At 43.1% G+C, this 26,722-nt stretch overlaps 3 protein-coding genes across 6 annotated transcripts; all 3 read right to left on the bottom strand.

Moving 5' to 3' along the window:
• Window positions 1-491: 491 nt before the first annotated feature.
• On the bottom strand, window positions 492-13,013 carry LOC116386802 (ataxin-1-like). Of its 4 annotated transcripts, none has more exons than XM_031853328.1 (3): window positions 12,766-13,013; window positions 3,724-5,763; window positions 492-2,305 (listed from the first exon to the last, which is right to left on the bottom strand). In XM_031853328.1, exons 2-3 carry the CDS (start codon window positions 5,494-5,496, stop codon window positions 1,610-1,612), a joined length of 2,469 nt encoding a protein of 822 aa, XP_031709188.1. In that variant the 5' UTR covers window positions 5,497-5,763; window positions 12,766-13,013; the 3' UTR covers window positions 492-1,609. The 4 variants fall into 4 exon arrangements, with proteins under 4 accessions (XP_031709188.1, XP_031709190.1, XP_031709187.1 ...); XM_031853330.1 differs by lacking the exon at window positions 12,766-13,013 and adding an exon at window positions 12,278-12,729; XM_031853327.1 differs by lacking the exon at window positions 12,766-13,013 and adding an exon at window positions 9,410-9,799.
• Window positions 13,014-19,233: 6,220 nt separating this feature from the next.
• On the bottom strand, window positions 19,234-22,322 carry LOC116386776 (protein FAM8A1-like). Its single transcript, XM_031853290.1, has 5 exons — window positions 21,880-22,322; window positions 21,305-21,425; window positions 21,091-21,214; window positions 20,796-20,935; window positions 19,234-20,699 (listed from the first exon to the last, which is right to left on the bottom strand). The coding sequence occupies exons 1-5, from the start codon at window positions 22,307-22,309 to the stop codon at window positions 20,555-20,557; spliced, it is 960 nt and encodes a 319-aa protein (XP_031709150.1). The 5' UTR covers window positions 22,310-22,322; the 3' UTR covers window positions 19,234-20,554.
• A 1,595-nt stretch (window positions 22,323-23,917) lies between these two features.
• On the bottom strand, window positions 23,918-24,952 carry fabp4b (fatty acid binding protein 4b). Its single transcript, XM_031853140.1, has 4 exons — window positions 24,794-24,952; window positions 24,427-24,602; window positions 24,218-24,319; window positions 23,918-24,063 (listed from the first exon to the last, which is right to left on the bottom strand). The coding sequence occupies exons 1-4, from the start codon at window positions 24,864-24,866 to the stop codon at window positions 24,010-24,012; spliced, it is 405 nt and encodes a 134-aa protein (XP_031709000.1). The 5' UTR covers window positions 24,867-24,952; the 3' UTR covers window positions 23,918-24,009.
• Window positions 24,953-26,722: the final 1,770 nt, after the last annotated feature.

The following is a 26,722-nucleotide window of genomic DNA, read 5'->3' as shown; positions in this document are numbered from 1 at the left end:
ATGGTGAAGTGTAACGTAAAGGGAGACTTGTGATCAGACTGTGTCGTTCCTCTCAGCTCTACAAACTTATTTAGCCTCCTTCAGCTCAATGTTTTGGTTTTGCAACATTCACTCACCAGGGTGGATTTGAGGCGCAGGAGGTAGTTGTTTTCAGTGAAAAGCTCTGATAAATCCATTCTACACTTCCTGCACAGCACCAAACGCCAAACAAACAAAGTTAGAAACTAGCTGGTGACCAGGATGGAGAATTTAGCAACTCAAGGGCCAGAGATTTCCCCCAGGAGCTGGTTGAGACCAAAACAGAGCAACAAGTAGGGTGAACTGGACTAATATTCATCAGACCGCCTGACAGATGACTCCAAATGAATGATGATCTGTGTAGCTGGATGTATAATTGGTCAATCGTTTTCTAAGTTTGCCGTATCAAATCTAGAAGGTAATAATATGTCAGTGTTGTGTTTAGTTTGCTGCCCTCAAGTGGCCAAAATAAATAAATGAATGCAGTCAGGCAAGTTGGCCAACGAGAGTTTATATTGCAGTACAAGTCCATACTTAAATTGGCTACAATCTCATTTGTAGTATTACATAGAAATACTGTTTATTTGTATTTGTACAGATTTGAAATTGCTGCACATAGCAGGGTTAAAAATGGACATTAACAAGGAACACATGCTGTCTTTGAAAGTATGAGACTTCTAAACTATGAAGATAGATTTGACTGATGAACTTCATCAGAGAAATGCACCCATGTGCAACTGCTGTCACCCACACATTGTAAAGCAACGGTATCAAATGACATATTGATTGAGGACTAATTCAATGACTTACATTCAGGCCTTTTCAGTCTTGATATTTGCAGGTCGTATTGACGACTGAGCTCACAGCTACGGCCACTTAAACACGCCTTAATTCTGTGCTTCATCTGACGGCCACACAGAAAAACACAAACAGACCAACATAAACACGCACACACGCACACACACACAGGCACATACACTTGGAGAAAAGTGGCTCAAAGCCACCTGCGGCAGCGCACACATCTGCAATGGTATGAAAATGAAAAAAACTGTAATTAAATAAAACCTCATCAGAAACACAAGGCAGCAAAGACCACAGCCATGATGATCGAGCATTGTCACTGAAACACGGTCTCTCTTTGACTTCAACCACTTACAAACATCACTACAAACCAAATAAACAGAGAAACAAACAGGTTGATAATAAAAATATGGTCACCCGCTTTGTACACGCTGACATCGGCGTCTGTGCTTGTTCATGTGATAAGAGGAATGGTCGACTGGTCTGCCACGTGACAAAGGAGAATCAGCTTATGATGTGTGACACGCAAGTCAAAAGTCTCTCAGGTGTCGGACTTCCATTCATGCTCAACATTCACGCTGCATTCATTTTTGCTTTAAGCAATGATTGCACTGATCTCGGGTTTGATACCACTCATGAAGGTGCTATACTGACCTTCATTGTAGATATCAGACTTGTGTGAAGGAAAAGAAAACATGTAAATACTGTGTAAACTCAGCCTATATTACAGTAGTAGAGAGGGAATAAACACAACGCAAACCATGGGTCATCAAAATTCCTTGAAGTTCTCTCAACAGTCTATTCTCTTATTCAAGCATCTTTCACGCCCAATACTGGAGTGGCCCTCTATGCTGATTTTAACCTCCTGAGGGATGAAGGACGGTTTGGGCAGAGTCAGAGGAGGCTCCTCCTCAGCTCGTTCAGTCTGGTCACGCTCTGGAGCTGACCAGCGTCTCTTGCGGACCGTGGGTCTCTCTGGATCACTGCATTGTATTTTGGTAAGAGCAGGCATGTCAGTTTTCACTGATTCCCGTCTCACTTCTACAGTCCCAGAGACTGCCAGCATTGGTCCGGCTCCATAGATCTCCTCCCCTGGTCCTGGAACTAGTCCCAATCCTGGCGGTAGCTCGAGTCCTTGTATTGGTCCAGTAACCTGCTCCCTCTCCAGCCGGTCTGTGCTGGAAGCCTTCATGAGGAGGCCACTATTTCTGCCTGCAGCATTTGGAGTGGCACTATTTTTTACGGGGGCATCCACATTGTGACAAGAATCAGAGAAGTGAGCCGTCTTCAGCTTGGTGCCCAAAGCCTGGCTGTCTGTTACTGAAGTGGTCCTCAAGCCGCGGAGGGTCAGCGACACGCATACATCACCCACACACAGCTTAGCACAGGACAGCTCAAACAGCTGGGTGGTCCTGTCTGGGCAGCAGGATGACCAGCCCTGGCCAAATACAAAGAAGGGATACTCCACCAGCACCTCCACACACACCTGGAGATGAGCACATGCACAACAGACACTGTTAGCTTTTAGCTGGATACAGACTGAAATATTTGTGGAGGATTTATAAAAGAAACACATCTGTTGAATGCCCCCATGTGCACATTTGTATGGGACTATGCATCTTGGAAATCATTCTGTTGCATGGTTGTGACCATTTCGGTGGCACATGGGCCAAAAATCTGTCAAGTGCGACTAAACATTTTCATATTTAGCCGGTTTTAGGCTTTTTTGCTGTACAGAAATGCCAACCACATGTTGTCTACAAGACTGGAATTGTCTTTAATAAAAGTCTTTAATAACCAAATGAAACAGATCCTTATCAAAAATGTTTGTTTGGATTATGTATTCATGTTAAAACATGTTTTTTCCATTTAACTCTAAAATATCAATATTGATATCAGCCTTAAGAATCCAGTATCAGTCGAGCTCTGCAGTCTTTACTCTTTACACATTTGCACCGGATATTAGGCCGATACTGGCTCAAACAACTAGATTATATGCTGGAATTGTATTTGAATACGGTCTTGTTTTTGACCAATTTGTTGCTGCAGTTAGAGACGTTTACATTTGTGCTGGAATTCCTGTTGTATAGGGCACGCTGGTGCTGTGGTAAGCAATGTTTCCTCGCTGTGAATAGGGGCTCAAAACCAATGCCAAATCAAATATGCGGGTCATGAAATCTGACCCTGAAAGAAGAAGAAGAATTCATAAAATGTAGATCGATGATTCTATTTTTTATATTTTGTTTCACAAAGTTATGAAACAATGTTTAAGTCAGGCCTGATGGTGCCTTGCACATACAATAGCGATCCCAGTCACCCAGTGAGGCATACAGCACATTAATTAAACTGGTATGGGATCAGTACTCGGTATCAGCCGATACCCAAAGCCCAGGTATCACATCTATATCGGGATGGAAAAAGTCAGACTGTTGCAACCATTTACAGACATTAACATTTCTGTCTGATAAAGTAATGGCTTTTTGCCTTTCAAAAGCCGAGGTCTGCACAATGAAATATATATATATTTTGGCATCTGGTACACAAGAGGGAGCAGTGTTGGTACTGCTGGGTAACAACCGGTAGCTTGCAACATAATGATGTGAAAATAATTATGAGGATTGTTCTCAGTTCTGCAGAGATGAATTTCATGGATTTTTATTTTGCAGCTGAGGGCTTAATTGATGACCATAGTGAGCACAAGGGGAGCTCAATTGTGCTCATCACAGTGGATCCCTTTTTACATTTTCTCATCACAACCATTACATTTAGATAAAATACAGAACTCTGGTGACTATTTATTTATGTGTGTGTTGCTATCTGCCACAGTGGCTTTTTTATAGACTTTTTTTACAAGACTGCTCCAAAGCTGTAGCACACAAGCATGATGAATGTGGAGTAACTTACCTGGGCTTTGAGCTCTCCCACAGAAAACTGTATGACCACAGCATTAGGACTCTGTCCATTGTCAATACGCTCAACCGTGCTGGAATCAATTTTCAGCTCACTACTAATCTCAGCACTCTGAATGAAGTCCTCCGTCTTCAGGTCCTCCACGCGCTTCAGCTCCCCATCGGCCAGCTGGATGATGGATCCTCGCATGAAGAACGGCGGAAGCTCCACAGGGGAAGAGGGAGAGGAGATGGAGTGGGAGGCTTGGATGGAAACAGGGGCGGGACTGGGAGCAGGAGTTGGGGAGGGAGCTGCCACCACTGCAGGAGCTGGGTTCGGGGGCAGGACTGGCATCGCCGGTGCCTGAGAGACAGCACGGGGTGGTTGATGTCCATCTGGCCCAAGCGCCTCACACTTGGACAGGGCTGTCGCCAGATAGGCGTGGGGCATGGCGGTGGATATTTGAGTAGTCGTAGCAGTCAGGGCATTACAGACAGTACGACTAACCTCGATTTCTGTGCCGTTATTGGTGCCACTGACTGGAATGAGGAGGGACTGGCCACTGGGGATGACCAGGTGCTGAGGCAGTGCCGCATGGTAGCTGACAGCATGCTGATTTGCACTGGTGATATAGCCAATTATGGGTGACTGTGTGGAGGAATAGAGACTGGCTGGCAGCTCCTCGTGGGGTAGAGTGGTATGGATGACTGTATGAGGAGCAACAGACTTAACCATATCTGAGGAAGAGAGGGAGGTGAAGGAGGATGATCTCGACACTGGTTTCCCCAAACAGATGCCTCCTTTCTCAGTCTGGACGAAGGAGATCTTATTTGAGCCAGTTTCACGTTCGGCTCCATGGTTGGGCTGGGCCAACAGCACCAAGGAGGTCTGAAGTCCTGAAGGGTTTTGGCCGTAGTCGGCAGGCAGGAGGATATGTCTGGCCTCATAGCTCTGGACCTGCTGATGGTTCATTTGATGACTGGGATTTTTAATCTGTTTGACCAACTCTAATTCCCCATTCAGCAGACCCTTAGCATGCCCCTCTGGTCTCTTCCCAAATGAACCATCTGCATACTGTACCAACAGCTGGGAGGGAGCCAGGGTTAGCGTTTGAGGGAGGACAGCTGTGTGAGGGTGGAGCTGGAGGTGGGCCGTGGGTGAAGTGAGGGCGTTTCTGCTGTCCAGGTGAATGTACTGGCTGGTAACTTGGGGGGAGCTAGGAAGCGACACAGGAGTCAGTTCTGTGGGAGAGAGGCCTATGTGAAACTGCTGCTCCCCTTTGGTGTTGGGGGAGATGAGGGCAGTGGTGTAACCATCCAGCTGGGGACGCTGTGCTATGGTCGAGCTGTTATGTGCAGAGCCAGCATTGGCGGAGATGATGTGAGAGGAGATGTAGCCAGCATAGGGCCCAGAGCTGATGAACTGAACGTTGGGTCCCAGCTGAGCAAACTGGATAGTGCCGGCCTGCTGGGGAAGGGCCGTGGGGTAAACTGCAGGCAGAGAGGCCAGGGGCACCGCCGACAGAGGAGTGGCCGAGGAGTGGATAGAGGTGGAGAGAGAAGAGGAGGAAGTGGAGGAGATGGGACATCTCGGGCTCTCTGCGTCTCTGGATTTGCAGCGTTCACTGGCTACACTTGCCAGCCATGCTAGGTTCTCTGTGTGTGGATCGGGAACCACTGCAGCTGGAGGTGTCGCTGTGGCTACTACCACTGGCCTGTGCTCCAGAGACAGCATCTCACGCTTCTTAGGAGGCAGACATCCATTACTTCGCTCCTGGTTGGATTTCATTGTGCCAGTGTGCTTTTAAAACTCCCAGTTGTTAATTTGAAGTTGTTCTGGGTGTTTCTTCGTCTCCCTCCTCCACTCAGTGGTTGTGTGAAGCCGACTGCCTCTCTGTGTGCTGTGTGGCTCTGGCTCTCTTTGTGTTCACTGGTAGATGGCTCCAGGTCTCAGGCCAGAGAAGATGGAGTCACTCCAGCTCACAAAATGAGCTCCATAGACTTCATGAGGAATCATCTCTGACCGATCCACCTCTTCCACAATGTTGGCAGGAATCTGATGGCAGAGAAAAGCTCAAATCAGATAAGCAGGCAACAGAAAATTTAACTGAGTCCAAATCTTATGCCGTTTAGATTGTTAAGTCCTTCAGGCCAGCTTCTGATTTTTTGGCTGTATAGATAAAACTGAACCATATTCACAAACTGTTCCTAAGAAATGCTTCACTCTTAGAAATGTCACCACTTTCATGTTTGTGGAGGTGTTGTTCTTTGTTTTACCTCAAGGTGGTACCTTGTAAAATGACTGCATCTGATTTGTGTTAGTCTGATGCTCCTGAACACAACATGTTGGCCATTCTGTGTACATACGAAGAACCTCTGAAGATGCCCCTCGAGGATCTACAATGGACTAATCTGTGAAAACTCAACCAGCATTTCCATGAGTAACGATAAATGGTTTACATGGAAAGTACAGGACGATGTTGTGTGTCATCATTTACATAACATGGAAAAAGGCTCTTTCATGTTTCCATAACCTAGCAGGAGTTTCCTGAACTGCTGCTCTTAGTGTGTCTGGGGTGTGTGTGTACACGCTCATGTGTATAAACGTTGCTGTTGGCTGTTACTTTGCTCCAGGCTCTAGGGTAAGAAAGCAGAGCAGAGTGGATAACGGAACAGAGTAACAGCCTCAAAGGAGCTTATGTTTTTGTCTTTGTTTTTAACACTCCCTTGTCTTGTGTCGAGTCAGTGGGGCTACTGTAAATATAACATCCACCTCCAGACAGGAACTCGGGGTCACTGGGCTCATCAGAAAAATGAAGTGAAAACAATATGGCTTGAAATTTGATTGTGGAACATTCTGCAAGAAGCGTAAATGGGTACTTCAAAAATGTTCTAACAATGGCTTTCCGCTTTAGCCCGTTTGAGTGTTGTTTCAAAGTTCAAGGGAATACAAAGTGGACGACAAACAATGAATGAGAAGGTCTTTGAGTTTCGTTTAGTGAGAGACAGACGGGAGGGTGAGTAATAAGTACTGACAAAGGCTCTTTATTCTGAGCAAGAGATGTGAAGGTTAGTGGAACTCATGACGTACAGATGGTGGGTTAGTGAAAGGTAACTAACTAACTGTGTCAACAAGCCACAACAGCAGCTAGCCATTACCAAAAGTCTAGTAGACTCAACTGTAGATTCATATGTAGGCATGCTCACGTAGCTTGAACATGCACACACAAGAAAACACAATGTGCAGTGCATACAGCAATTCAACAACAATTACATGCAGCATTTCGCTTGCCATTAGCTCATGCTTTCAAGGTTGTTGTTTTTAGCTGGACTGTTCTTTCCTGCAGGTTTATCTGTGGGTCAATGCACACGACTCTGAGTTGTTCATTAGCCAGAGGCCCCACAGAGATACGGTGTTTGACACAAACTCACACATCCATCCATTCATTCATTGTTCTACTCCTACATTCAGAGGTGCTAGGCTATTTGACAGTGCTAAATTGTATTTTCATATTACAGAGGAGGTTCACTACAGCAGGCAGCCACAGACATATTACATAAAGACAGAGTGGGAAAAAAAAAAAAACATACACAAGGCAACCTTGGTCAGTTAGATGCAGCTACCTCTAATGCTGGCTTTGACAAGGTCACTGCATCCAAAAGCAGCAAAAAGCTCTGTGTAATTCATCTAACCACACACAGCCTGGTGGATCCACCAGATGTAACAAAGGGGGAGAGCGGCAGAGCTGGAGAGAAACAGAAACGGAAAGAGGAGAGTGAGGGGGAGGAGAGGGAGGAAGGCAACGTGAGATGACAGAACTGTGTAGAAGGAAGGAAAGGGAGTAAGAGGGGGGGGGGGGGAGAGAAGAAAGAAGATTAGGAACGATAAAGAGGGAGAGAGGATGGGGAACGGGGAGAAGACAGAGTGCTGCTTCTCCTGACCCACATTGAGTGAGCAGCGCCTGCAGCATCAGAGCGCCATAGCCCCCGCCACGCGCAGAGATTCCCGATCAGCAACACAGCCGCTGCTACAGCCTGAGCTACACTGTGCAGCATCGCTCAGTGGCAACAACCCCATCATAGCAACACCGTGTCAACACTATAATGACATCACATCTGAAGCACAAGTACCTCCTGTGATCACAGCAGCATTTGGAAGACAAAGCTAGCATTATCTGATTTCCAAACGCCACAAAAAATACACACCGTTGCTGTCAACAAACCCAGATACAACGGGATGCTCTGAAAGACGGTGTCTTTCCTTTCCTCATATGACCTGCACACAGCACGCTCTGCACATAGTGACACACACACACACACACACACACACACACACAGCGCAGCAGCCAAAAGCATCACTACATTTTCCAGCATCAGCCTATTATTAGAATATTGACACCAACTAACATACGGCCTATGTGACACTATGGATAACAAAGGTGAGCTCGGTGAGTCGGTCCCCTGGCCCAGGACTGTCCCCTCTATGGAGGGATGGCATCAGAGAGTGAGAGGGGACAGGACGCTCGCTGTTACGCTCATCACACTGACTCCCAGCTCAGACAGAGTGATTGAGCCATGCCTTGCATGTGATCCTCTTTCATACTCCCACATAAAAAAGCTGAGAAACATTGTCTGTGTAGCGGCTTTTGTCTGCCGTCACCATGCAGGCAGGAGAGCAGATGAGATGTTTTCATGCAGCCTCCTCTCTGTTGTCTCCAGGTGAGAGCCCCCCCCCCCTCCCAGCAGCAGAGTAAAATCTCCTCTCTTACGCAGCAGTCGTCAGCTCCTCCGGTCCCCCCACCTTGACTCCTTCCGTCTGTGCGCCGAGTCTTCTTCTCTCACGCTCTCAGACCCACTATTTACTCATCGCATTGATCCACACGGTTTCATAGCAATAGCACCTCTCTGCAGCAGGATGATGCAGGGGGCAATAGATGGGCAAGAAAATAATTCAGTGGCAAAAGATGCTAAAGATTCATGCAAAAAGCTAATGCAATGACCCTGGCGTGATGAACCTGTTGTCAATACTGCTATAAATCCCGTTTCACCTGCTAGACCACTCATACAGACACAGTGAATACCCCGTACAGCAAACGTCTATATATAGAAAACAAAAACATCATTATCAATCTGAGCTCTGGCTTGAAACAGAGGGGGAGGTACTGAGGAAGACAATATGTGCGTGCATGTATGTGTGATTTGCTGCATATAAGTAGGACCTCCCCTCAACCCCCTTACAAACATAGCTGCTCTAACCACAGAGCCGATCAATACAGTGTACAGCTTTTTCTAAAACCCAAAAGAGCCATTTTACTGCCCTTCTTTGGACAACAGTGGTGCATGTGCCTTTAAGAGGCGGACCAACCGTGTGGCAGACTAAAGCAGACAGTAAGAACAGGCAGTGGGTTCAGGCTGTTTGTCTTCACAATGACTCCAGAGTTCTGCATCACTGCCCGACACACACCAATCTCACACAGTATACGAGCAGAGCGGGCACAACTACAACCAAACAGGGTCAATGCTGATGAATCCCACAACTGTGACAAATGCTGTGACTGTAGCCTCTGGGGGCTTTACAATGACAGTTAGAGCGCATGAGTGTAGTAGTAGGGCAGAAAATACTATGCAAATCAAGAGGAAAAGACAACCCCCCCCCCCATCCCTCCTCCCCTCCTCTGGTTAGAGTACTAAGAATAGCTCACCAGTTTCTCCACAGCCACTGCTTGCAGAGCATGTCCAGTGATTCTTCCTGCCTCTCAGTGTGTGTGTATGTGTGTGCGTCTGTCTGTCTGTGTGTGAGACGTGTTTCCTAGGAGTCCTCTTCCTGAATCTCTCCTTTGTGCCGCTCTCCCCTCCTGGAGCCTGTGCTGTAGCTGCTCCAGCTATGCCTTCCTCTCTCGACTCTCCGGGTTGGAGGCTGTGCTGCGCCTGCAACGAGCTGACGGGAAAGGAAGTTCCCCACTGCTGAAGCTAACACCAAGTCCTGCGTTCAAGGCTGCTCCAACGTGTGTTATGCAAGGCCACCAGACCGCCAGCTCCCTCTCTGCTTGGCTGCTTCTCTCTCTCTCTCTCTCTCTCTCTCTGCCTCTCTCCCTTTCCCTCTCTACCTCCCTCCCTCCTCTTTCTTTCTTTCTCTCTCTCTCTCTCTCTCTCTCTCTCTCAGTACTCCACTGACACAGCTCCTCCCCCAGCCAGCCTCATCAGCCGCATCAGGTATTCATTCAAAAAAACACACTCTACTTGGCTTAGCGCCCAGTCTACGCTCACACAGAGAGGGAAGGAGGGGGAGGGAACAACAGACAGAGGGTGAGGGAGGGAGGGAGAGAGAGAGAGAGAGAGAGAGAGAGAGAGAGAGAGAGAGAGAGAGCTGGAGATTCAGAAAGCGTTTGCTCAGACGGACATACTGCATGAATGTGAATAACTGTGGGATATTCACACTGACATATAAATGCAGAGACATAACACATATGCATGCACACAAGCCGTAAAGAGGATTACATTGTTCAGTGTGTTAGCACGTCAAAGCTGTTATAATGCACTGTGCTTCCTTCTTGTTCATTTTCATATGCATTTTCCCCGCAGAGACAAATCTCTTCCTAATCTGCCCTGTGAGCTGCTGTACAATTAAGAGTCTCAACCTCTGTTCAGCTGCAAAGGGAGTGAGAGTAACCCGCCATCCCCTTCCCAGGTCTCCTCAGGTCTCCCCAGCTCTCTACCTTACCATCTCTTACCCAGAGATATTTCCCTCAGTGCAGGCAGGCAGCGCTGACAAACACCCCGCCACAGCCTCTTGGCACTGGGGCCCTCGCCTCACGAAGGCCTCCTCCTTATCCTGTACAGCACACAGCAGAAAGAGCCAAGCTGCAGTGGCCTCACCCCCCCCAGGCCAGCCCGCTATCTGCTCTTCTGCAGGTGGGACAAGCAGGGTGTCCCCTCCACCTAGACTGCAGACTGGAGGAAACACCGAAAAAAAATGCAAAAGCCACACAATGCTGCTACTACAACAACAAGCCTAGTGAATAGTATTGCACCCACATAGGCTCTTGGCTTTCTCACGGGCGCATCCAATAAGAGGTGTACTGTGCATAGCCGAAGGGAATTATGTGCAGTAGTGACTAAATTGCATCTCGAAATTACCCCTTGAATTATAAACAATCAAACCAACTCATCAAAGTATAATTTGGAGAATTTCTTTATCCCGCAACCCACCTGGCCCAGTGCTGCGGTGTCTCTCTCTCTCTCACACACACACTGAACCACTCGAGTTTCCTCAGCTGTTAAATCTGAGAAAAAATAACATGCTGCATGTCTTCCTCATCAAGGGGCTATACCCTCGTCTTACAACTGTGACTAAAAGAAGCTGCCAGGTCAATGTAAACACAATCCCAGAGGGTGTCAGCAAGAGATTGCGGTTTCCTTGCCTTAAATTCTCTTACTATACAATGAAGGTCAGAATTAATGTCAGCCAAGTGAGCTGAAATAAGCTTTGAGAGAATTCACAAATTCAGCTGGAGTTGCATGAAGCAAAACTGTTCACTGCGTGACTGAATTTGAAAGTTACGAAATGACCCACAGCTCATTGTGACTGTAGTGTTTGTGTCCTTTCACTGTCACACTGTGATCCTCTGATCATAACAGTAACACGGGGCATAAAATCGATCATCTGCTACACCTGCCTTGGCTGTTAGATGGACACTCCCAATTTTCTGGTTGAGCTGTATTTACTGAGAAACCTCATCATTACTGTACTCCCAGCAATGAACAGCAGAGTCAATCCACATGAACCCGAACCACCTCAAGCCGCTTCAGTCCCCTGTAAGTACAATGTTGTAACTCATGAGTAGGCCTACAATATAACAAAAGTAACAGTTTACCACAGCATGTTCCTGACAATACACTTAGTGGGAACGTCCCCCTTATTCCCTTATTTCACAATTTGTTCGCTTGTACCTACATGCACGCATCAGTACGTACTGTACCGGTACACCGTCAGCCCAAAAACATTCAACTGTAAATTGGGGAGAATTATCGTGAGCACTGTGGGCTGCAATCTTAAGCGTTACCTGAAAGTCTCCAACACAGATCAGGCATATTTAATCTTTGTTGACAGTTTTTCAGATACCACTGAACATTATTAGATGCTGATTACTGTGGTCCAGCATGACAAGACTCTTACTCTGAGCCCACACAACTCAGTGTTACATTCTTGAGTATGGTGCACACATAATGAGAGGGGGTGCTCCAAACCACAATAAGATCTACGTCATCTTACAAACATAAACTACTGAAAGCTGATGATCCTGAAGAGTATAAATGGGGGTTAGTATTTGCAGCAGCAGCAGCACTACTCACAATCTCAGCAAATCAACATTCATTGTTATGCTTAAGCCTCCATTGCTTCATTCTTCAAACACATAGATGTCTCTAAGCTCTCTCTTACTCATAAACAGTAGCCTTCAGCGGAACGCACTATGAAAACACTGCATGACCTTTACTGCGAAGCAACACACAGTTCCGGGGTGAACTTTTTCAACCGCAAGCTCCTCACAAATCTGAATAGATCACATTACCTTGAAACTGTTCAGTGTCCGGCAAACAATTATCCGAGCATCATTACCCACATTCTGCTCTGCATATTCACCATGAACTCACGGGAGCCGAGTGAGCCCTCCGCTAAAGCAGCAGACATGTCCAGACATGCAACACTAATCCTCATGCGCACAGAAAGGGAAGCATGTATGATGCACTCAGTCACATATGGGAAATGGAAGGCTGATTGTGTGCCACTGTTTGCATTAATGAACTTAATCAGCATGTTTCAAGAACATATGTTCAAAGCAATTGGCAAAAACACTGCACATATATGGTTCGGAGGAGGAGAGCTACACAAACTTGCGCCGAAAGTCTGAAAGCCACAAAAACACGCTCATGCACACGCACTTACATGAACACACACAGACACGCTTGCATGCAAACAATTAAAAAACGGGTGCATGTACTTGCTCTTGTATTCGGTGATGGCTTTATAATTTAATACGGTGGTGGATGACGTACTCACTTCTTTAAACTGACGGCAACGCTGCTTAATTCATCGGCGATCTAACGTTACCTGTTGCAATTCTAACTCTAATTTCTGATTGTTGTCTTTCTCACTCCGGCTTTCTTCTCCATCTGAAAAAAGTTAATCCCACTAATCCAGTCACCCCAGGTATAGGTTTACCTTAGAAATAATTGACATTGATACCCACAGTAATAACAACAAAGCCTGAAGACATGTTATACAGTTTTCCAGCAAAGTTCAGTATGTGACAGCAGCCAGTGGGAAAATACCAGCCATTAGTAATAAAGAGAATGGAAAGTGGAGTGTAGGTGGTTGGATTAGGAGGGCATCTGGTATCAGAGCGGGAGGTAAATAAACCTGGCTCGGTTCTGTCTGAGAGCAGACCTGCCTCTGCTGTGGCGCGCTCCAGTTTGGAGGGAACAGCGTGCACACTCCACGCGATGTGGGGAGAATGTGAAAGCACTTGCTGCCATGGCAACAAGGCAGCTCCACAGTCTCTCCAGTCCCCATTAAGAAAGATGGGTGGCGACGTGGCTGTAGCTCAATGGTGGTGTAGCATGACACGTTGAAAGGGCCTATTGAAAGCCAGTGAATTCAGCAGTTAATGAAAAGAGCAAAGGGGGACAGCAAATCCAACAGGCAGGTGATACTGACCTCACCTCTCTGTTTGGGTGCATGCTAGATGTGAGACATCTACTCAGCTTCATTGTACACTTTAGGTGCGAAATAATAACAAAGAGATAGTGTCCAGTGTATTTTCAGGTTATTATAAGGTCATGCAGGAAATGGTTATCTACACAAATATGAAAAATGAGCTGTGATGTAATCTATTTCTAACTACTAAATAACCATCAGAAGTGCCAAGTTTGAAGATTAGTTTTTTTAATGTTTTCCTTTTTCAAAACAAGTGCAATGTGATTCATAGTTGAGGCAGGGCATAGTTTAGGAAGTGTTCAACCTGTAACATCAAAAATGATTACTATCAGGCTAATAATACCACAGACATCTCACAAACATAAACCAAAAACAGACATTTTTCTCATAGTGGTACATGTGGTATTGATGTTACTGAGGATAACATATTGATCCAGCGACACGAGACAGCAAATAGAACATCATGCTTCTCAGTAGATTGTGGTTTTACTGTAGGAGATTATTAAACTGAGCTATTTAACTCTGTTGCACCATACTGTGCATGTGGTGACCGCCAAATTCAGCAGATCAAAACAGATTTCTTCCTGAGTCCAAGACTCTTTTCATTCAGCTGAAAATAGCAAGTCGCTTACGCACATCCCCAGAACATAGTTTAGGCAACTAAAGAATTGGGTGGGAATGATTTGTGGAGGAGGAAGTCAGTAGAGTTTGTTCAAACTATGAACCATATCAATCAGAAAAACACCAAATGGTGTGACAAAACTGTGAAAAGTTTTAGCTGATTTTAAGTTTTCCCAAATATCTCCATCGTGTATTTGTTGGGTAGTTTAACGGAAAAAGAAATGAATCAAGAGAACTCTGTTAATGATAATATCCATTGCATGTTATAACATGTATGTCAATATAAAGTACAAGTTAAAAATAATCAACATGAGTCCATGCTGTTTCTTTCATTATTTCCTGATTTGGATATTCATTTTAGGAACCCAAAAGCCACTGAAATGACCTCAGTGACCTCAGAGAAAGCCTCGTGCAGTGTGCAGGTTCAATACCAGGTTCACACAGCAGCCTTCAGCCTTACCTTCAGTTGAGACAATAAAATAAACGATATAGCCCACTCATTTATAACAATTAAGTAGAGAACATCAACACTAGTTCTCCCAGCTTGGATTATGTGTCTTATTTCAATATTCAATTAAACATCGCCTTCGTATACAACACCATATACCTGTAAACGTCAGTATTTTATTTTGAAGATAGATAATATATCTCAAAATATCACATTTAAAGGAAAGCAAATGTCTTGTTGCCTCAATTGTATTTCATTTATATTTATATGTATGAAAAACAAGCACTGCCAGAGAGCCACATAATCATATCAGTGTGGCCAACAGTACCTGCCAACAGTAGGCTTTGCATTACAAAGGCGGAGAGCAACAAGAAACTGTGAAGTTGAGAAAAACAGAGTGTGGAGTTTAAAGCCAACTGTGTGACAAATGGGCTATATATGTTGTAAAACCTTAATCTTATGCCATTTAGGTTGATTATTAATCATTGTCACAGACTTTACATTAAATCAAAAGAAAAAAAAGATTTAGATACTGCACTCTCGATTGGACAATCTAAAAGGCACCACGAAAACACTATGTACAAAAAGAAATACTACTCTGCTAAGCTAAGCTAGTCAAGATAGCGTTTACCAGGACTAGTTTATCTGCTGATACTTTTTTACATTTAATTACTGCCTTATCTATATAACAAACTTAGATACTATGATGTCATAGCCTCAAAAAACTTAGAGGAAAAAGCAGGTAAATTGGCTTTAGTTTGGATTATTTCACCAGCTAGCCTCATATAACTGGAGAACGGTCACTGCATTTTGGTTTTTATCTCTGTTTTCTAGCTCTTGCTAATTAGATTTATTTCCCCCCAAGAATTTCTATTCTATACCATAATACATATAACTAAAAGTCCAAAATACATTGGCTGCTGTATTTTGACTTTGTGGGAAAGTACAGTCTGAATGACTAAAGCATTGATGATAAAAAACATATACTGTATATATATTGCTACATCAGGCAAAATGTTGGGATGGCTTTTATTCCTTTGCTGCCTGTTTCCCAGTCTTATTTAAAGGTCTTGAGAGTGTTGTGTTGATTGTATTGTAAATAATGCAGTTGGCAATTGCATGCAGCAAATGATTTAGTCCAAATCATTTGTGAAGTAGTGGAACTACGGCACAGTCTCTCTTGACATGACGAAGACTGTCAAGAATTTGCCAAACAGCTTTCAAGATGATACCAGAGGGAAAACATCTTTTAGGCCAATTTCTACCCCTCAGTCTCTCTTCAAACATATCAATGCATCAAATGCACATCAGATACTGTACTACCTTAAAAGCAACATTTGTTGAGGAGGAGAGAAAAAGCTGAACGTCTCTGCAGTAACCAATGCAGCCTCCATGGTTGTCTTGACAACTCAAGCTCTTCTTCTCCTTCTGCAGAAATCTACTGATTCAAAAACACAAACACCCAGAAACCTAATGTTATGTCATAGAAAGTGGTATGAATGCTATACCCTCATCATGCATACACACTCACAGTCTCTCTTTTTACTTCTGCATCACTCATCTTGAATTTGTACTCACCTCATATTCACATCTATTTTTATACCGGACAAAATGAACTCCAGCACAGGCAGCGTATACTACTCTGGAAAAAAAGTGTATTTGTATCGCACTCAATCTTATTAATTCACTTTCCTAGAAATGAGTTCATTCATAATTTATCGGCAATGTAAATGGGAGTACATCCCGAATAGTACAGTGCAGATGTGATGCCTACAAATTGGCTTAGGGACTGCATGAATGTAATTAGGGTGAGGACTTTTTTCAAAAAGCGAGGCCCTCCCCAGCTTTGTGAAACTTTTCCCCTTGATTTAGAACTACAACACACTCCTCCCTATTATCTAAAAATAACATAACATTGTGAACATTGTAACCAGTGTCCTATTTCTAACTCTAATATGTGAATGGGACAACACTTTTCACAACATTCATCACATTTCACATTAGAATATATGGCAAACAGAGAACAGTGCATCCCAACAGTTATTACCACCGTCTACTCTAAAGTGACTTATACTGAACCTGGTACAGGCCGCCGCTCAAGTGAAGAAAATCTAAATCTGGATTCCAAAAGAAATCTGAATACTTTCCTCAGCAAAAATAAAAAACACACAACCCTTTTACACAATACTAGTACAGTCCCTTATAAATAAAAACTATCAAACAACATCATCAATGCATGTAAATGGCATTTAGTCCCAAAAGTCTGCATAAGCATAACACAAATTTAAAATGTGTACAAATGTGCCCATTTCTACATGTTTGTCCCCCGTGGCATCTCTAGCGTTGGAGCAGGCGTTCGCATCCCTCCCCAGTCAACAGGTCTCCTCTTCATCAACATCCCTCTCCACTCAGGCAGAACCCAGACAGCCTGTAATTACTGACTCCACTTGAGAGGAATACCATCAGGCACCGACACACTGGAAGCAACAACAACACTGTGCAGCTCACAGTTCACAGCACCTTTCCACGACTGCAATAAAAACCTGGAGCCTGCTGTGTGTACGTGTGTCTGTGTGTCAGCTGCCATTTTAGTACTTATAATGATGAATAATGACTTTAAGGACAGCACCCTGTATCATTCACTGAGAATATTTTGGTCCACTGGAGCCCAGACTGTTTTCCTTACCCCTCTGCCCTACATGGCCCTGTTCACACACAGACACATGGCTGTCAGAGAAAGCTGTGAGCCCTTCACGCTGCCTGTAGATGACTCCCTTGTTAAAAGAGCCAGAAAGGGTGGCAGCCAGGAACTCAGGCTGGACACCTCACCAACTCAATGCCATATGGCACGCCATGTGGCAGCAAGGGACTAGAGCTGTCAAGTGTGAGGAATTAAAGTTTAGAAGCATTCTCAGTGTGATTAATGGCACCCCTAGTGGTGGATATTAAATGTCACAATATATTAAATGTCACAATATATTTACTGATGGAGTGTATTATATGTTTACAATATATTTACTTATAGAAGTGTTGAACTATAAAAGCATAATCATTGAATGTATTAAACTAAAAAGAATAGTCACTGAATGTTTTGAGCCATAAGGGACAGAGAGGGATTTGAGTGAGGCTTTTCAGAAGATGATCATATGAGGTGATAAGCTGAGCATGCAGAGACACCGTCAACAGGAAGTGGTCAGTGAGGGGGACGGACTATCGTGTCTGAAGCCAGGAGGAGACTATTGGATTTCAACCTATCACTGAGCTGGTACTGGACATTTGAAACTTTTGGACAAACAAGGGACATTGTTTCACAGAAGAAGAATTAGATCACTTGGGACCTCTGGACAGCTAACTAGCTTGGCTGGACTGTGTGGAGGAATTCATTTGAGCTCTGCTTCATGAAACATATTTCTATCGATAGTGTAATTCATACTTTTTTTGATTATGAACCGGATCCAGCTGATTTTTGGTACGACTCTGCTGACGAAAGATAGCAGCAGCGGGAGACGTGCGGCCTTGCATTCCTCCTCAACACAAGCATGGCTTCAAACAACAGACAACGAAAATATGAGAATATGACAGAATATGGGGAATTAAAGAGAGTGTTTTAGAGTTGAATACACTCACCTCTTCTCACTCATTTATGTCTGAGTTCACCTCCTTAGTCTAGGGCGTAAACCATTTGATTAATGGACCTCACATTCATTCTTACAGTCGATGGCAATAGAGGGAATCAATTGTCAGTACTGCCATCATTAGAGCCACACAAGGATGATCTTACTGTGATTTAAATAAATGATTATAGTGTTTTAATAATAACTGAATGCTGTTTGTTAACTCACTACAAGGATTGTGAGGTCTATTGCAACATTAGGTAGTTTCACACAAAGGTCTGTCATAAATTGTAGTGATAATTGTTCCCTTGAGCTTTTCTAAAATCTTCTTCCTGCACATTCCCTTTGGACACGAGCCAGATCACGTCGACACAAAAATAGATTATAAACATGCTTCAACTCCTCACTCATCAGTGCAGTAATGGTGCTGGGTAGTGTCTGCTCACACTCTTCTGTTCCTCGGTAAAGCCCTTTACAATACAAGTTATATTATTCCGTCGCCTGCAGTAATGGCATGGTGCATGACAGCAGAATGTGAGTGTGTGTGTGTGTGTGGGGGGGGGGGGGGCGCTCTGTAATCTGGGAGTACCATCTGTGGCTGTCAGCTGAAGCTGCCACTTAGTGGGCCTAACACAATCACCACGTCAACACTTTGCCAACAGTTGGAGCTTCAACAGTCCTCTCCAAGTATAGGTGACGTGCCAGAAAAGAGAAATGTCTTGAGTTGATTCAGGCCGTCCCTCAATGAAGTATAGAATCACTCGTTTTATGGGCAACCGGTTGACTGTAATCTACTTTGTGTGATGATAATTTAGGATCACACAAAGACAGATTTTTTTGTTTTAAATATTGTATGCAGTTCACAGTGCTGTGGGCTTATTCAGCATGATGTATCAAACAGAGTGGTCTGTATGACCATCAAACGTACACTGGGTGGAGCCAAACTCCTGTGACTAAGACGAAAGTGATGATTCAATTTCAGCTTCTCACAACAGAGCAAATGATCAATTAAAAAATGCTGTATTTATGGATTGCAATGACTATGTTACAAGGTTATTTTTGAGGATATATTTAACTAAAAAAAAAAAAACATACATATTAGACGTTCTTAAAGAAATTGGAGTGGAATATATTCACAAGATTTTACTGAGGAAGTAGAGTTTTGGACAAACTTACTGTGGAAAACATAACGGGTGGTAAAGTAAATGAAGATCCATCATATAGTCTCTTAAGCGGTTGGCGCCACACGCTTCCAGAGCAGCTTCAATGCACCTTTAAATGAATTATACAATAACTCTGGTGGAGACCTTTCAAAAAATGTATTTGCTTCTTTGGTGTTTTCAGCATTGTTCTCAAAAAGTCAGTCCAAAATCTCCCAAAGGTTTATGATTGAGATTTAGTGAGATTCATCGAACTATTCAGCGACCCTTCACACCCCGTATGGAAGATTCTGCACATATCAAGTGTCTTCATTTATCCACCCATCTGTGTCTCTCTGACTAGCACACTTTTTATGGCATAAGAATTTTTTTTCCTAATAAAGTGCTGACATACAAAGTAAAACCGCAGTCCTAACATAAACTGATATTTGCACCAATCACATGAGTCAATGGAGCCAAAGTTAAACATGAAGCCACTTAATTCGTATCAAAAACATTGGAAGAATTATCAAATAGCAGACAAACCGCTAAAAGACGGACACCTCAAACATGCAGCGCAATAGTGGTGGTTTCATTTAATCTTCTTAAATGCAAAAAAAAAAAAGTTAATCACATAAAATGTGTCATATATTAACTTTTAAGTCACACACATGCTGTCCGAGTAAAAGGAAGATCAGGTGCGATCGGGTTAACATTTCCTTTTGATACATTTGCATTCCAGCATCTGAAACAGCTGTTCACGAGGCATCACTCCTGCAGTGATGACGGTCAACAACTCAAAATTTTAAAAAAGTCTGAGTGTACAATTCTTAAGACAATATTTTAATACAAAGAGATACTGAAGGTATACTCTTATAAATACATGATCAGCAACTTCAATACGGAGTGATACGGGACTTTATCCTTAATCTGGAAGTTTAGTGTTTAAAAAGAGGCAAATGTTGTGTTAATGAAATGGTGGCGTACACCATCGTCATTCCTGTCTTCAAAGGAGGCATGAGTTTGGCACAGAAACAGTTTGTGAAAGTAGCATGTAGGAATACATGCAGAAATACAGTATGTGTCAGAAACAAACCCAACCCAGGTTGTAGGGAACTGAAATTGTTCATACTGATGTGTATCAAACTGTCTGCAACCGTCTCGACGCTCCTCCGTGTTCGGACGATACCTCGAAAGGCTGACGTCTGAGTTCTGCAGGCATTTAAAAAAGAAAAGAAAAAACACACACGGACACACACAGTGCTTCCTTAGTATTGTTGTAGTAGTACTCTCATCTGGGTTCTTCTGCGTCATCTGATCCTGGAGCGCTTGACAACAATTGTACCAGCTACCATATCATACACAGTCCTGTTGTGCTGGAAGAACAGAAGGGTGATGAAGGCCGGGAAAAAGAAGGCGATTGAAAAGTTCTTGTTCAAGGCCCGGACAGTTGATCTATAAAAGGGAGAACAGAGACTGTGGTTACAATACACACAGGAGAGAGATACTGGGTCACGCTCGTTAAGACACTTCCGAAAATGATCTACTCACGCAGACAGAGAGACGTTAGTTGCTGGCACAACAAGCACCCTGTTAGGTTGAACCAGAACCGATGAGTCACACGTAACGACTCTGAGTCCAACGAGAAACTTCCCTGGAGTGGCTCCTCCTGCTCCCCAAATGCACACAATCTGAAGGGAGAATGGTGTAGGAGCTGTCACTTAACTGCAATGGGGGCCTTTCCAAAATTTACAAAGAAACAGTTGACAGTTAAGGTTGAGACCACTGTTTGTTGTCTCACCTTACCTGTATTAATATGTGGGGAAACCTTTATATGGGTGCTCACCTCATAAATACACACCAATACCCGGTACACAAGTGCAACAAGCATCATTTTCTGTAGCTCCTCCATTGACGTGTCCTCATCTATTTCTTCCACTATGAAATGCATGGCGAACTTGGAAACATCCCTGAAAAGCACCGTGAAGTATCAATCAAGAGAGTTTTTTTTTATTCAATTACAGTTACAGACCACCACTAAGGAAATGAAGGAAACTCACTTGATTCCACTCAGATGCATAATACTGATGATTATGGTTGCTTTGATGAAAAACAGTATGAAGAAATCCACCATCTCAGCCAGGAGTCTTTGGAGAGGGGAAGGAATGCTATACTCTCGGCCTGGAGAGGAGAAAAGCAGCCAAGCAGGTAAACCTATATTGCCAAACACCCCAAAATTACACCTGTGTGTAATTGTTAAACATGCCATTGCAAAACCTTCCTATTCTCATATGTGCTGCCAGGTCAATAATGTGATCAAATCCAAAGCATCATTTTGTATGCTTATTCTCACGTTGATTGGTATGGTTTATGGTACAAATATATGTACCTGTAACTCATATGTTTACACACCAGGGTGCATATTGTAACCTGTAGCCTACATAATAAATGCAGACCGGAAGTTGGAGTCCACCTGTACACGTGACGGCACAGACCTCCATCTACATTATACAACTATATGTTAAGAATAAGATGACTCTGGAGTCTTTGTAGCATTGTATCTTTGGTTGTCTGCAACATCACATTTTTGACAACCTGGAGAGCTGTCGGTCAACGCACAGCCAGCAGCTTTTACCTGGTCTCTGTGCATTTCCATTCTCCTGCGGCTGCTGAGCGACCACTGCAGCCCCGCCTGCGGCTTCACCCGACCGGGAGGTGACCGCAGCTTGATAAGGCGACAACGGAAGCCCAAAGGGGCCGTTATACCAGTTCTGGGAGTGAATGTCAAGCGTTGTCGTCCCACTGTCTGACTGTAAATAATACGGGTAGGACATGGCTGACGCCGCCATCCAGCTTTGCCAGTTGACATATCCAGTGTAGTACTGCCACATCCACCCCTGCAGCTTCTCGCAGTATTCCGTAGTGGAGCGGCTCTCACCGGCGTCTTTTTTGCCTTCGACATTGTTCTGGTGGCCTATTCTTTGCGTAACCCCGTCAACCAGTGGCTTTACAGAGTTTGCAAAAGGTTTATTCTTTTCCATGTTTGTGTTTTCTTCGTCAGCCATGTTTGATGATGGCGTCGCGTCATGCACGACGTCATTTCGGTCATTGCATCTGGACGAAGACAACTGGAAAGTCAACGTTATGATCAAGAAAATCTCATTGTTAGGAAGTATATTCATTTAAAATAAATGTAATATTCCTACATATTTAATTATTGTCCTGTATTGTCCATTTCACGTCAAAAGGCGACCCCCTTCCCCCCAGTTAGAATATAATGGTACTGTCCAATCGGTACCTGTTATTCCAAGACACAACCGCAAGGAGTCAGCCTTTCTGTGGGATGGATGCAGCCGTAAAATGACGTTTGCTGTCTTCAAACACACATGTAATAATTCAAATTAAGTAATGCAGGAAACCGTTTCAGCCTTGTTCTTAAAACAATTTTAGTACCTTATTAATGTAGACATTTGCTGGTTGCAGCTTCACATGCGAGTATGTTAGACTGAAGCAGTTTGAGACCACTTTAGGCAATTTATTTTCATGTGTAAAATTAAATGATTAATTCTAACAAACAGATTCAGTGTCATTGCCTTAAATCTATTCAATGCATAGCCACTGGGCCATTTAACAAAGCAGCCAAGTCAAACAACTCATGCTGAGATTGTTTAAAGGGGTAAACTAATTTAAAAGGAGGTCTGCTTCTTAAAGCCTTCACCCACACTACAGCGTAAGCTTAATCCTAACAATAGGGTATTCAGAAATCTAAAGAGTAAGCCAGTTCGGGAGGAGTGAACGTCTTCCGCAAATTCTCTCAAGCATGTGAATTTCTACAAAACCATTTCAGTTTAGAGTAAAAAAAAAAAAAAGTTTTATATATCCAAACATTCATAGATTGTGTTCCAAAGACTTGTGCAAACCGCACTTTAACAATGTTTGTGAGCGCTTTTCATTAGTTGGCGCTCATTGTTGCCCGAGCACAACCCGGGGTCACAATCGTTTACCAAAGCCTGGAAATCTTTTAGAGAATTTGGGCCTCAACCTACTGCCCCAAAGAACCCTAATTAACACAAATTATGTGCACTTGCTTGAACTCCACATCTGTGCATCCCAGACAAGAGGGGCCTGGCTCAAAGTAGAGGTCACTATACTCCAACCCCAAGCAGGGATTTGGCCTTCCCACCTCCCCAGTCAACATCCTTGTCATGAGGACTGCTCTGATGAGACAGGTCGCTTTTCATTGTTTGAACAAAAAGCCTCTGTTAAGCCCCCACCCCATGTCTAAAAGCTTTAAAGATTATAAGACTGACTTAAGGGTTTTTTTCCTCCCTTTTGTTAGCTGGCCTTTGTATCTGAACGTGAAATACCAACCCCAACATGCCTATGACATAACATGCATTGGGGCTCAATTTACATTAAGAAAAATTAGCACATGAGTATCATTTGAAAATTAAAGTCAGTCTTATTTGAGACAAAATGTTCTAGTACATTCAGGACCTCAGTTGATTAGCTATAAGGCAATTAGAGTAGTTTCAGGAAAGCGTGACATCAGGCCCCCCCCAGTAAAGATGTGCTAGCAATTAATCTCTCATAAAGACCATGTGGTCAATTAAAGAGGACAAACTAAAAACACAACATTTTGCTGATCTAATAATGCACAACTCTTCCACAGATTGAAGTGTCACAGTTCAGACTTTATTGGCAATAGCTTGGTGCATTCGGGGTCTGGTAATTAAACATTGGGCCAGTCTAAACAACTTGTTAATTAAGCTTCTTTCGCATAGGTCCTCACTGCAACCACGTCATCCATGACACATTTCTGTTGAGAATGTTTCAATATTAGAAATCTTACATTATAAACCAAGGATACACTTCTTTTTTTTAAAAAAAAGAAATATGCAAACATCTTAACGTTAGGAAAACACCATCCAAACTACATAAAAGCATTGTTGCTCAATCAATTAATTACTCACAGCTGTCATTTTTCCATCTTGAAGCTCTCGTTCTAGTGTCGTTTTCTTTCCATCCCATGTCTGTTGTTGCACAAGTTTGCCATTCTCAAGAGTGATGATGGTCTGCGAAAAAAAAAAAAAAAAAAAAAAAAAAAAAAGTGTGGCTGTCAGAAGCGATAATTTAAGAGTGCATAAAATCAAATGAGGCCGACACAAAAATATGAACCCACCTTGGTCGTTCGGCCGTCGGCTGTCGTCTCGTCGAATTCTTCGCTCAGCTTGAATTTGATCTCTGTGGTCTTGAACGTGGTTTCAGCCTTCATTGAAATGAGCCCAGCATCGTCCACGGTGATCACCAGGTTGGGCTTCGCCAGGTTGCCCATTTGCCGGGTGGCGAAGCCCACGCCTTCAGCACAACGGAGGGTTAAGCAAGATGCTGTTAGATGTCTCGTGCATGTGCTGATGATGCTATGAATTAAAGTGATCTGCTTGGAAGATATCTTAACATGTTGCAGAGTCTCCAATCTTTGCCTTTCGACTTTAAACGCTTCACATCATCCTCATTTCACAATTAAACAAAGTGCATAGGATACCTACCGATCGCTTTCATGTATTCATCAAAGTTCTCGCTGGCAGTTAGAGTCCAGGTCCCAACAAACTGATCAACCATGATGTCGAAGAAGCGTAATATCAGTCTGCTACAGAAACACGAGATAATGCAGGGCCTCTGGTTCCACCGGTAAAGCGCAGAGAGAGACTGACGTTCAGGCCAAATTGCATATTTAATGCCTGGTTAAACACGTGCTTGATTCAGGGCAGACCAATCAAGCTCGTGCGCTGGGGAACGAGCGGATTAGGGGGCGTGTCTTTTAAATCTGATTTTCATGATGCGTTTGATAGGAGTGAAAAATGTGAGTTTAGCCGGAGTGTGCTGACTTCAGCATTAACTGAAGAGGTGAGAAAGTGGATTTGTTGTTGCGTGTCGCCCCTGCTGAAGGAAAGATGCAGACGAATTTATATGAACAGTGACAGCAAAAATAAGAATTAAATAAACAATGGAAAATTTAAATTGTATTAATTACTCAAATCGAGAAAAAATAATAATATAAATACATTACAGAAAAATGCAAAAATCCATTTATAATACGAAAACAATAGCTAACTTTAGGTATGTGAACTCTACCTATTAAGAGTAAGAGATTTAAATTACAACACAGATTTAATGTGACATACATAGTATGTTGTTGTAGCGTCTTCCCTCACAATTGCAACAGAATACACATTTTTATTCTAAACAAATCGTCTAAAATTTCACCTTGTGAGTCCACTTTTTTTTTGTATTTTTGTACTGTATTTTAAGAGCAACAAAATACTTGATTGTGTTCACATTTGACCATTAAAGCTGATCCTGATTCTTATTGTGCCACCAAACAGTGAACAGCACCACTCCCTCTCCGTCTGAATAGTAATACTGGTTCCGACCAGTAGATGGCGCCTGTGAAAAGCAAATAAAAATAGTTCTGTTCATAACTGATCTTTTCTAACACACTTTGTAAAATATGTTAGTGTTGGAATGGATCTCCAAAAAAGTTAATCTTTTGTCATTGTATCTATGTTCATTCCTCATGTGTATTTTCAGACTTCATTAGAGGACGTACAATGCATTTACAACTCAACTGCGTGACATTCAACAAGAATTGCAAAACGTAAGGTTACAACACTGTAGCAGAAAACGATCAGATATCTGTGGATTTGTTTCTGAATGTCAAACCTTCATGTACTGCCTCCCAATGGTTTCAGTAATACCATTAGACCTTATATGTGGCCTTTTAAAAAAATGCAACCCAATATTCTTAACATACCAAAAGGGCAAGTGAGCTAAATTTGCATGAAACCAAAAACACAAAATCAAAAATGTATCAAGTTTATCTTCTCCTTCTGCTGTTTGAGTAGCTATTTAGTTTAAATCCTTTGTATAGACACAAACAAGATGTCAACAAATACAGACTCCTCTGCTGTGTAATATTTCATTTATTGATTATTTTATTAATTTAATCTAACTCCTCTCTTAAAGCCAGTGCAATGCAAAATGCAGACTGCAAACACAGACAGGTTTGTTCATCAAACAAAGAAAAACAGCATGTAAATCCCATTTTTCTTCATTTGGGTTGTCTGCTGAGGTGCTAAGAGTTAATGAGTGCTGCTGATGTCTCAAAGAGATCAAATTGAAAGAGTTTACAGATTGAAAAGATTCGAGATGCTCAGAGCAAATCTGATTCAGATCAGTTGAGTGCCCTGTGACACATCTCTTCAGTGGATTAAAATAGATTCTGCTTTGATTGCCTCCCACCGTACAATACCTTCACATTTGGGTCTGTCAGACATTGTTTTGGAGTAAAGAAGTGCTTTATAAAACCACTTGGAACTGATTTGTCACTGCCTGCAACTTGTGAAATGGTTGTTCAAGATTTCCAGGAATTGGTTAGATTGTTTACTGCTTTTGCAAACTGTGCATTGTCTGTTCAG

Source organism: Anarrhichthys ocellatus, unplaced genomic scaffold, assembly GCF_004355925.1.
Source record: "Anarrhichthys ocellatus isolate YVR2014 unplaced genomic scaffold, GSC_Weel_1.0 scaffold13, whole genome shotgun sequence".
Lineage (NCBI taxonomy): Eukaryota > Metazoa > Chordata > Actinopteri > Perciformes > Anarhichadidae > Anarrhichthys > Anarrhichthys ocellatus.
Note: the sequence above shows the minus strand (reverse complement) of the source record. Positions and strands in the feature narration are given on the sequence as shown.

Coding starts and splice junctions, on each gene's coding strand:
- LOC116386802 (XM_031853328.1), bottom strand. CDS start 5,496: ATGAAATCCAACCAGGAGCGAAGTAATGGATGTCTGCCTCCTAAGAAG. Junction 2,306..3,723: donor TGGGAGAGCTCAAAGCCCAG/GTAAGTTACTCC, acceptor GCTCATCTCCAG/GTGTGTGTGGAGGTGCTGGT.
- LOC116386776 (XM_031853290.1), bottom strand. CDS start 22,309: ATGGCTGACGAAGAAAACACAAACATGGAAAAGAATAAACCTTTTGCA. Junction 21,426..21,879: donor TGGAAATGCACAGAGACCAG/GTAAAAGCTGCT, acceptor TCTCCTCTCCAG/GCCGAGAGTATAGCATTCCT. Junction 20,700..20,795: donor ACTAACGTCTCTCTGTCTGC/GTGAGTAGATCA, acceptor TCCCTTTTATAG/ATCAACTGTCCGGGCCTTGA.
- fabp4b (XM_031853140.1), bottom strand. CDS start 24,866: ATGGTTGATCAGTTTGTTGGGACCTGGACTCTAACTGCCAGCGAGAAC. Junction 24,603..24,793: donor TGAATACATGAAAGCGATCG/GTAGGTATCCTA, acceptor GTTGTGCTGAAG/GCGTGGGCTTCGCCACCCGG. Junction 24,064..24,217: donor AAGATGGAAAAATGACAGCT/GTGAGTAATTAA, acceptor CATTCTCAACAG/AAATGTGTCATGGATGACGT.